This window comes from Citrus clementina, unplaced genomic scaffold (genome assembly GCF_000493195.1).
Source record: "Citrus clementina cultivar Clemenules unplaced genomic scaffold, Citrus_clementina_v1.0 scaffold_7, whole genome shotgun sequence".
Lineage (NCBI taxonomy): Eukaryota > Viridiplantae > Streptophyta > Magnoliopsida > Sapindales > Rutaceae > Citrus > Citrus x clementina.
Genome location: NW_006262075.1, coordinates 7,909,972 through 7,922,046, shown reverse-complemented (window position 1 = coordinate 7,922,046; position 12,075 = coordinate 7,909,972). Strand labels below are relative to the sequence as shown.

Sequence of the window (12,075 nt, the reverse complement as noted above, 5' to 3'; positions counted from 1 at the left end):
TCACCAAAGCAACAAGCACTTTCAAAGAAAACACTAACACAAGACCCAAAGCACAACAATGAAGGCTTACTCAACAGCATTGGCAGTTGCTGTTTTTCTGCTTTCACTAGTTCTATCAACTTTGCTTAGCAAAGCTCAAGCAGAGGCTCGTCCACTAGCACAAGTACAATCAACCATGGCTTCAACTTCTCAAGCTATCAAGGATCTGCATGGAGACAAGAAGCATCCTTTTAAGCATGTTGACTCAAGCTTCAGAAAAATTCCACGTAGCGGTCCGAATCCGACGCAGAACAAGTAACTTCTCACACCAGCAGTTTCATGCCTTTCAACACTCAGCAGCTTTTCCATGATTGACTTTAGTTAAGTGTGTTTTCTTGTGCCAGGTTCAATCATTCATAGAAGAGGAAGAAGTAGAAATAGCAACAGACAGTAACTAGCGTTTTACAGCGTTCAGTGTTCTTTTTTCATTCGTTACTATATTGTTTCTTGATGTTCAGTAGATTCTATAATAGGAGGGCCACATGTAGAATGATGCATTGCAATATGTACAATCCATTGTCAAGTTTTGCTACCACAAGCTGTTGGGTTTTGTTGTTGAATGTAAATGTATAAATTTTGAATGTATGGAAAAATGAATATTCCATCTGTGTTTGAAAGGTTTCATACATTCCAACCAAAACAAAATTTCAACATACCAAAACTAAACAAAATGTGACAACAAAACATATCCCTTTTGTCGCTTAATGAAACTCTACAAATAAGTTACAGTTACAGCTTTATGCAGCTTCAGTCATGTCTCGCTAACTCCCAAAGGATAAAAACCTTCACGGTTTCAACTTCTTTGAAGCCTTTGATGGCCTATTGCTTCTGTTCCGTTTCTTTGCTGTTTTATCTGTAGAGAGGAAGGGTTTGGCTGCAATTTCCGCACCTTTACTAGATGGACCAGTGTACTCTGAAGCAACTTGATTCTTTTTATTTTTCTTCTTGTTTTTTCGTTTTGAGATATCATCAACCATGACATGTTTGGCATATTTCTCACCACGATGTTCCTCTTTTTCTGAGCAGCGCTTCAAGCCTGACTTGCCCAATAATAGTGCAGTTGAATCAAGGCAATTATCAATCTCTTTCCTCATGTTTTTAATTCCTTGGGAGTTCGATGTCTGCTTGGATGAATCAGCAAGGAAGGAGTCCTTTCTGGATGATTTAGTATCATTAGAGCCAAATGTGGAATAAAATTCTTTGTAAGTTAATTGCTTTGCACTTTGCTTCAACCTCCATTGATCAGGTCGGGCAGTAAATCTGTTGGTAAAGCAAACGCAACATGTAAAAAGACCGCAAACAACAATGGATCATTAGAACTAAACTCTCAAAAAGAGCTAAATATTGCATCCCAAGTAAAAAGTAATTCCTACATGTTTGTGGGGAAATATGGGGATAGGCAAGAATTTCTATCATGAGATCTAGCACAATTTACAGACAGACAAAATGTTAAGAAAAAGCATTAACAGTATATATAGAATTATATCTCACCCATCAATGTCTAGTTTCCTTATGAGATGAGGGCCTTGTTTTGTCTTAGATAGCGCATTTCGCACAGCTGACAGCTCAGATGCTATGGTCTCTCTTAAAGACAGACTACTAGCAGTAAAGCACCTTTCCACGGTAAATGAGCCGGAAGGGTGTACAGAAAGCTCTCCAAAGTGCCCCTTTAGCCTTCAGAGAAATCAAAATAAAACAAAAAGTTAGAAGTAAGCCAGCAGCAAACTTCAGTAAAAAAATATTTCTAGAAAAGAAATCTATATTGAATTCCAGAAGTGCATGATATCTGAAATATCACAGCCAGATTAAGACCTCCTGACCAGAATAAAGTAACATATTATCAAGTATGAGTAAGCTGCTTAGTGGGAGATATTAGTGGTGTGAATCTTCTCAGTTAATTTTATTTTCGCACACAAAACATTCTGAGGAAAAAAAGAAATGAGATTTACTGACATGGTGAGACAAAGAAGTGAAGATATATTATATTGAAGGCATCAGATCTTGTGTCTTTGACTACTTTAAGTATATGAACAGATATTTCCCACTGATCCTTGTCTTTGTTGCTGGTTAGAGTGTGGAAGAAATGCTTCTGGCACGTCATATGACAGCCTAAGAGTCTAAAGATTGCTATCACTGGTCAAGAAATACCAATTCCTCTTGGATTGAATCCTCCCCAAATCACATTATTAAGGAATAATATAAGTGAGAACATGTATGTGTTCAAAAGAAGAGAAGCAAGAAAGCAAAATATATGTATTCAATTAGTTTTGACTTAAATCCTATTTAGTTCTTTGTAGTTGACATGTACTCGACATCCAACTTTCCAAAAGCAACCTATGGTGGCTACAGCAAGGCCAGGTAGGGTTAAAAACAACAAATGCTGAGAAGCCAGATATGTTAAGAACACCTGAAAAGTAGCTAATGTTACCTCCTGCCCTACATGCATCTGGACATGCATAACTAGTTTACAACAGGTTGCAATATGTTGCCTGATCAATTTGCAGTTTGATATTAAGTATTATGTGGTTTTCTAGCAGATCAAGTCGTACTTTATACAATCTTCTTGATAAAGTGTGCTCAACAAGAATTGCATACAAAATAAGCATATATAGAAATTTCTAAAAGAAATAAAATGACCAAATAAAGTAGCATGACATACTTCAGAACTACTCTGTGTTTCTGTTTTGCAGAAACCTTTGAACTTAGATAAGCTTCAATAACCCGTGCTCCCGCTGCATCTTTTGCTGCTTCAAGGACATGGTCAGCCTCCATGGATGTAATACTGGTAACATATGGCTGTATGAATTCCTGGGTAATAGAAACACAAGATATGAGGAATATTGAAGTCGATATTGAATTTTTATATTTATGGCAACCAAATGTGTTCCGAGATAAAATCAAGCTACTATGAAAAACAGGAAGAAGGGGTAAGCATACACTTGGAAATCTAAAGACTGCCTGCAGAATCAGAGAACCAATGATTTGTATCTTTATGCCTTTAGGCCAGTTCCAATTTGATTTATCTTCACAGCTAAAGTAACTCTCAAGAAACAGTATCCCGGGCACAATGCATCTTGGAGACACATTCGTTGAAGATACTGCAGCAGCAAGAGCCTCACAACACTGCCAAACAAGTAAACAAAACTTAACCATCGTTATCGTGATTTGAGCTCGCGCCTACAGAAGGCCCATTGTGAGGTTAATACATTTTCAAGGTTCTTCTTAACTGATGGATTCAAAAGATCTTATAAGTAAGATCTGTAAATCTATTGTCAAGTTGTACTATTTCAGAATTCTAAATAAAATGTTAGTGCATGATAACAAACATGAAATGGCGGGTGTAAATAATATACCTTACGCTCATGGGTGTGGAGCCTTTGAGATGCTGCAATAAGAGCAGCAACAACTCCTGACCTTCCCATTTCGAGAAGTTCCCTAAATTTACCACCAAGTTCCTCCCAGATCAATGCCATCTAGTAGAAACAATGAAGAAAAGAAATTTTATAGGAATTCAGAAAACAAGAAGTTTTGGCGGGACATACACAATTAAAATTTCAAGGTGGCTGAAAAAGAAAAATGGCAGTAGAAGTCATATAACAAGTTGAAGGAAATATAATTTGAAGAAAAACGAAAACCATATAGAACTACCAATGGTATATCTTCATCATAGCAAGAGGCAAGAAATGCAAGACTTTTTAAAGACCTAAAAAGTACAAGTGTGTAAATGATATCACAGAGAACTTACTTGATCTTGATCTCTTGCATGGGAAACTAATGCTTGAACAACGAAGTTTGCACAATGATGTGACGACAGATCAAACAGTGAGTTTCTGAAGACTTTCGTGAACATTTCATCATACAAGCTTTGAGGAGCCACTTCCAAAATCACCTGCAAATTTAATAAAATTTAACATAATTTAAAATGAGAAAAGCTACCATAATTTACAAATATATGACAGGATTGCATAGCTCATGAAGTATGAGTATCCAATCACTATAATATTTACATAAACATTACCTAATCATTTAAGTCATAAACCTGAAATAAGATAAATTTGAAATATCTTTTTGACTGTAAAGAGTATTTATAAAAAGGAGGAAGTTAAGTTTATTAAGGTGGGAACCGGATGTGTCCACACTCTACATGTTTAATTGAAGATTCATGTCCCTTAACAATTCAGGATATAGGAGAATCACTGTGCTTAATGTACCATTGTCACATACTAATTTGGTCTTAAGGTACTCTTCTACTTATAAATGCTGATGGGAATGATGGAAAATTTCTACCTATAAACATCAACCAGCTGCAACGTCAACACCCGCCCCCTCAAAACAACAACAATCACAACAACAAATGGAAAACAGAAAAGTGGGGGAAAGGGTGTTGGAGAGGGCAGACGAACAGGAAAACAACGGAAAATGGAATTTCCAAGCATAGAGGCACAACCCATTAGCAAGTTTCTTACCTCCATTAAATGGCTATATGCAGTTTCTTTCGTCAAATTTAGTACATCATGCACTACAGTCATTGGTATGAAGTTCCCTTCCACTACATTCTCTTTATTGGAGCCAAGAAGGATGGAAATTATCTGCAACAACTCTGGATCATTCCCCACTAACAACCTCAAAGCCGTCTGCCAAGAGAAAGAAAATGCTAATCAAACCAATACACCTTCTTAAGAATACTATACTGAGTTGAAATGAAGAAAACAAAGGCAATAAGTGGGTGATTCAAACATACCTGCAAAACTAAACTGCTGTACTGATCAGTTTGCAGGGTCCTCAGGTCTTTTCTGGAACTTGCTAAGATCCCTGATATAAGGAACTTTGATAATTCCGAAAACACTGGGTGGTGATATGATAAATTGTTTCTATTTGATTGAGATGCATCCAAATTCAACCGCTCTGCTAAAATTTGTGATGGCTTTGCTCGATGAAAATCAGAGGAATCCAAAGGTGCCCCTCTGCATAAACAAAGAAGACTCCGGAGAACATGAGATCCATAGCAATTACACATCACATCAACAGGATTGGCTACAATCACCTGCCAAGAACCAAAAGCAAAAAGAAAAAAATTTAATTTAATTAAAAAAAGAAGAGAAAAACCTAAGCAGAAACATACTATTTAAAACGCATAACTTTAACTGACAGTAAAGATATCAATGACTTTTCCTTGCATGTTACAACCCAAAACTTATCCTGATACAAAACGTGTCTAATACTTGATACCTTGCATATCGATTTTAGAGTCTCTTCAATTATGGAGTGGGCATGTTCATCTTGAAGATGCATAGCTAAAGACTTGAGAGCTGTCTCAGCCACATGAGAACCAGATCTATCCATAGCAATAGCGGGAAAGACCTTTGCACAGCCTCGGAGGAAACTACAAAGATGATCCACATCACAGCCTTCAAGTAGAGTTTGCAAAGTGTGACTTATGATGTAATCAGTTGCAAGTTCTAATTCTTTCCCTCTAGTTTCCTCAAGAGCATTACGACATAAAACAGATCGCTCTTCCAAGTCAACCTCATTACTTTCAAAAAGATTAGAAATTTCTGCAAAGTATTTTGCTAAATCAGGGTCAACCTGTTTCCTACAAAGCACATTAAAGTTGCATAATGCTTATATCAGTCACCACCAGAGATGGTTATTCAACATAATTTAAAAAGAAGGGGAAACAAATGAGCACGTTGTTTATTCTCCAAACTTTAGTCATAATCTGGGGAAAACTTAGAACAAATAAAATCTTAATCAATTGAAGTTAACAAGTGCTGTACCTGACAACCGAGGTTTTCGGGTCTGATGCATTTTGATGTTTCCAAGATTTTCTAGCACTCGCACTCCCATCAGCCCCGTGACCAGATGAATTTTTATTCGAATTATCAGCATCAAAACCAAAACTTTCTTTCTTGGCCTTTCTATTTAGGCCCTTTTTCTTTCTACCTGGTTTATATGATTTATCATCTCCGCCCATCAAGCTATCCTCAACCAAATCACAGAGTCTCTGCCTACTAGATGGTAAACCTTTTAAGCCAACAGCAACCATGAGCACCCTCCCAAAAACACTTGCCCTCAATTAACCTACAAGAAGAGAATCCATCCACTATCACAACAAATATTTGAAATGAAAAGTTAACCTAAGCAATTTGAGCATACTAATAAAAACAAATAACAAATCCTCCATTTTTTCCCGCTTTTTTTTATAAGAACAAACCCTCCTGAATTCCTTCTTCTTGTTGTTGTTTGCTTAAGGGCTGAATTCAAACTCAGAAAAACAGGGGAAAAAGAAAAGCCTTAAACTAACGATACGCATAAAATACTTCAAGTAAGAATGTTTAAATAAATAATCACCTTACAAAAGACCACCTCAACACTAAGAACTGGATGAGCTATACAAATAAGATTATAAAAGATATTTAATACAAACCTAAATGAAATTTTCATCTAATACAAAGCTTGAAGCATAAATTTCTCTCCCCCCCCCCTTTTTTTGTTGTTGATTACGAGTAGGCTTAAGTAACTGAACACTTTGGAAAGTTGCTACAGAAATAATTTTTTATTGAAGAACCCAGATTGATAGTTTACTTACATTTGTTGATAAAGCGGTAAAAATCAGAAGCAAAACAAGCGTACCTAGTTTTGCAGCTGCTTCTAGTTCAGAAAACCTAGGCGCGAAAAGAAAAGAGGCAGAGAGTAGAGGTTTTGCCGGTTGTATTGCATCCAAAGTAAACGACGACGTTTTAATTTGGGCCTCGTCTCAATTTCGGCCTGGTTTTGTAATTCGAAGCCCAAAAATGAATTTATTAACGTACTTAGGCCCATTGCTTATCTGCAATGAAATTTCAACTTTGCCATTTCCATTAAAAAAATTGTTCTTGTCGCCGCCATTAAATATTTAAATTTGATTGTTAAAGCTTGTTTTCGTTTTTGGCAGTTCATCAATTTTTGCTATTAACAGCCTGAAGGGAACATTAAAAAATTAAAATAAAATAAAGAAAGAAGAGTGAAATATGGTGGAAACTATTGTTTAAATCCACTTTTTTTTGGTTGATTACTTTTTTAGTAGTGCTACATATTCTAATTTTTTTATCCTAAAAACATATCAAAATAATGCGGCATTTATTGAGATAATCCAATTAATTCACTTGAATTTTGTAAATAATTATTAACCACTTAATGAATAACACATTATTTTATATAACAATTGGAATAAAAAAATGAAATGTCTATAATTATTCTTACTTTTTTTTTATAATTAATTATATCAGGCTTGTCTCCATTATATGTGAATGTGGTAACAAGTAGGTCTAAAATTTACCAATTGTCTTAAACTTTGTTAACCATAAATAAACACAGTAATGTAAGAACATTAAAATCAATTTTATCATACCGTTTTTTTTATTTTTTATTTTTTACGTTTATTTCAAAAGAATAGAGGGCTGAGCAAAGTCTGATTTGATTTGATAACATTTGAACTCCGGTGACTAGCTAAATAAAGCTATTTGAAAAGAGTAATGATTCAGCCACAAACTCTTGTACAAACTTATTTTGTACAAACTGATGTGGCATGAGAAGATTGGTTGAATTAAATATCACTTGGCCCACATGATTTATTTTTATTCATTTATATTTTCATTCAACCAATGAATTAATGCCACGTCAGTTTGTACAAAATAAGTTTGTACAAGAGTTTGTGGCTGTATCATTACTCATTTGAAAAACACTCAATTAAACTTATATGGTAAATTATATGAAACAATTTGATTTGCCTCCCAAACCTAAAGAATACAACTGAATCCAAACATAATAAATCACTCTACAACCACTATAGAGGCTCGAATCATCCACCTTAGAGTTAAAGGGAGGAGATGCTCACAAATTCAACTCATAAATTGTTAGTTAATTAGGAATATAATAAAGTAGTATTTCTCTTTTTCTTTAATTTCCTTACCAAAGACTCCAAAGTGAGTCTTCTAATGTATAACCACCTTAATTTTATTTTCTTATTCCTCTATTGAGGAGCACCCGCGCAATTATGAATGCAACCCAACCAAAATTAAGCTATCTATTTGTTGGGAGCTTAATTAGAGCAATGCTATTTGCACATAGAAGTACACACAAAATTAAACATAATGACTTAAGATAACAAAAATTCACCAAAGAGCAAACTCATCCACTTTATTAATTGTCTTTACGTACAAGTGTCCCCATCTTATTGGTCATGCGCAATCTTGTGTGCTACTCTATGAAAAATAGCATTATTCACTTAATTAAACAAAGCATACATAATTAAGAACGTGAAACTAAGTGACATTCATTATTGATTTGCTTAAAATTGTCAATTTAAATCGTGGTAAATAATTACAGAAAATTTCAATTTGTGATTAATTATTATTTAAATTATGGGTGCGTTTGAAATTGAGATTGAGTAGCTGTAACTCACTAAAGTGTTTGGTAAACACTAACTACTGTAGTTTGGAAGTCATATTAATATGATTTTTCACTTGTATAATAGAAAATTTATTATATATTTAATAATTTTATCAAAATTATTATTTAAAATTTATATTTACTATATATTATTAATTTTTATTCCATAACTATACTTTTTTTCCCACATCAACTGTAACTTAAAAGTCATAACACCTTAATCTCAAACAAATCCTATATCATATATTAAGAGTGTGAGTGCCTATTTATATTAGAGAAAGAACAAAAAAGAAAAGAAAGAAATAAGTCTCTTATCTGTAAGTCATTGATAGCATGTGAATAGGTCCATCGAGAAATACTTTAAATTATAATAATAATGAATAAAAGAATCGCCAGATTAAAGGCTATAATTAAATTCTTTTGAAATTGATGCTTTTTGAATAATAAAAAAACCGTGATTAACGGTTGGGAAAAATTAATATATACAGCTTGGAAGCACCCACCAATTATTGATGCTGTGCTGGAAGACAAAGATCAAATTTAATTCAATTGTAAGATAATATATGCAAGCATGGTCTTCAAATTCTATATGCGATAAAGCTTTGAATATTTGAGAGTGGATTGTGCATGGTGGGTCACGTTAATTATAATTTGCCTCCGATGTTTTCCATACACATTATGGCTTGAGCCTTGCGTTGAATTTTCAGATGTAATGCTTTTACGAACAAATTAAATGAACTAGGAGCAAGTGTGCGGAGCCCGTTCACATTAATTAATTATGTGAAAGTCAGTAAAATGGTCAATTTAACAATACCCATTATTAGTTCGGGCGTCTTAAAAAAAAAAATTAAAGATGTCAAAAAAGAAGCTAGAGGTGATTCTTGAAGCAAATTGAGTCTCATATGCTTTATAATTTAAACTCTTATATAATGATTTGTTGTCCCACTTTCCACCTAAGTTTACCAAAAAAAAAAATTGTTAATTTGATGCATATTCTTCCCACTTCATTAATTAACTAGTAATATGATCAAAGCATATGTATTATATAAGTATAATGTGAATAATTTGTGAACTTTTTTCAGTCTATGCAGGGGCTTCCAGAAACAAGTAAACGAGAGGGAGTCCAAAATAACACGCTTTGCTTGCAAAGATTAGCTGGAATGATGGATGCATGTAATGTCCTTTTCTTTTCTTTTATTTGTTTCTAACAATATTAGCTCGGTGGCAATAATATCTTCACAATCTGTAATGTAAAGCTCTTTGGCTTATTGCTCATCTGGATATCTCGAGATGTAGGGGGGCCGGGACATAGAGGCGGCTTCATTTACTAACAAAAGCAAGTCAGAGGCGGCTTCATTTGCTAACGAAAGCAAGTCACTTAATTAAATCTTTAATTATTACTATAATTTACTTAAAATATGAACTAATTAATCATCATTGTTCTTCTTTATTCATTGATTTTTTCCCCTCTTTATGCTTCTTATAATATTATTAAATGAAGAGTTTATGGCATCTAGTCTTCACAAAACATGCATAATAAATTTTGAGTTAAATCTTCTAATTGATGCTAAGCATGTAATAAGAATATCTCGAGTACTTGCCAATTTTAGCTATATATATATATGGGTCCCCTAAGTTACATTTAACGTAACCTACGGTCAGCATGTAAAATGTCATTGAGCCCCCTATACTCTATGTTATTTATAATTCATTCGTAAGTATTATAAAACTTTCTTAATTATAAAATTTCGTTTAATCTCATACACTCAATTTTATATTATTGAAACCCTAAAGTATGAATTCGCCCCCTATAATTTTAAATTTCCAAAATGACCTCCATTTAATTAATAACTATTATTTTATTATAATCATAAATATAATTATATTCTTTAAATAGATTATTATTTTTATTATTAATAACAAGAATAAAAATTTTTATAATTAATTAATCTATTAACAATAATTAATAATAATTTTTCGTTAAATTGTTAATAATAATAATAATTAACGATAATTATTATTAATAATTAATTTTTGAATAATAATAACAATAACAATAATTAAAATATAAAATAATAATTGTGATAAAAATTAATTAATAATTTTATAGCAATGTTACAATTTAACTCATTATGATTTTCATTCTAAGATAAAATAAACAAATAAATGGTAATACAACTTATTCTAATTACGATTTCTACAGTTCAAGTAAATAAATTATTATGATTCTAATTCCTTATTTTAATTCTAGCTATTCTGATTTTAATTCATTATGTTTCCAGCTAAATTTGATTCCTATTTAGTGAATGCACTATAAAATTCATAATACTTATGAATAAATTGTAAATAATATAGAGCGATCTAATTGAATAATTTATTTGCTTGAACTGCGGGAATCGTAATTAAAATGAGCTTTATTACCATTTATATATTTGCTTTGTCTTAGAATCTAAATCCGAATGAGTTAAATTATAACCAATTGCTATAAAATCATTCATTAATTTTTATCATAATTATTATTTTATTTTTAATTATTCTTATTGTTATTATTAGTCAAAATTAATTATTAATAATAATTATCGTTAATTATTATTATTATTAACAATTTAACAAAAATTTATTATTAATTATTGTTAATAGATTAATTAATTATAACACTTTTTATTCTTGTTATTAATAATAAAAATAATAATCTATTTAAAGAATATAATTATATTTATGATTATAATAGAATAATAGTTATAATTAGAATTCATTTGATAATAATTATGTTTTTTAATTAAATGGAGGTTATTTTGGAAATTTAAAATTATAGGGGGCGAATTCAAACTCTAGGATTTCAATAAAATAAAATTGAACATAAGGGGCTAAATGAAATTTTACAATCCAAAAGTTTTATAATACTTATGAATAAAGTATAAATAACATAGAGTATGAGGGACTAGATGAATTTTTACATGCTGGCCGTAAGTTACACTGAATGTAACTTAGGCGAACCCATATATATATATATATATATATATATATATATATATATATATATAGAGAGAGAGAGAGAGAGAGAGAGAGAGAGAGAGAGAGAGAGAGAGAGAGAGAGGGAGAGGAATCCAATGCTTGATAAAGAAAAAGTTTTAGATAAAGTAATCAACAAAACCTTACTTTAATTAGTACATGGTTAATTTATTTATGTAATGGGAATCCCACTTGCTGATTAATTTGCTTTACAAAAGAGATGCAAACTTTCCTCAATCGTTCAAGTATTGAAAAAAGCACATGCCTAAATGATATTATTATGTTAAATCCAGTAGAAATCTGTAAGATAAATAGCTCACCCTATAAGTTTAATTAAGCTATTCGATGCAAATCTAATATAGTACTATGAGTGATAAAGCTAGATTTGTCTTTACAGATCCATAATGTTGTCGCCATCATTCACAATGCAAGAATGATAAGGCATTATCATTCATATTTAATTTCGTTATTGATTTACCAGTATATATATAGTCCACACAACAATTTGTTCCAATCAAAATCAATATTAATTGAATGTTTGTTACACAATATCATTTCAATTCTTTCTAGATATCCGCCAATAATTTCAAGAAA

General features: G+C 32.1%; 1 protein-coding gene across 2 annotated transcripts; it reads right to left on the bottom strand.

Annotated features, from left to right (window-relative positions):
- Positions 1–647: 647 nt before the first annotated feature.
- On the bottom strand, positions 648–6,712 carry LOC18036195 (pumilio homolog 23). Of its 2 annotated transcripts, none has more exons than XM_024180529.1 (11): positions 6,629–6,712; positions 5,817–6,120; positions 5,269–5,632; positions 4,781–5,083; positions 4,506–4,673; positions 3,785–3,928; positions 3,393–3,512; positions 2,977–3,162; positions 2,699–2,847; positions 1,531–1,713; positions 648–1,299 (listed from the first exon to the last, which is right to left on the bottom strand). In XM_024180529.1, exons 2-11 carry the CDS (start codon positions 6,083–6,085, stop codon positions 825–827), a joined length of 2,361 nt encoding a protein of 786 aa, XP_024036297.1. In that variant the 5' UTR covers positions 6,086–6,120; positions 6,629–6,712; the 3' UTR covers positions 648–824. The 2 variants fall into 2 exon arrangements, with proteins under 2 accessions (XP_024036297.1, XP_006426802.1); XM_006426739.2 differs by having other exon boundaries at positions 6,673–6,712.
- Positions 6,713–12,075: the final 5,363 nt, after the last annotated feature.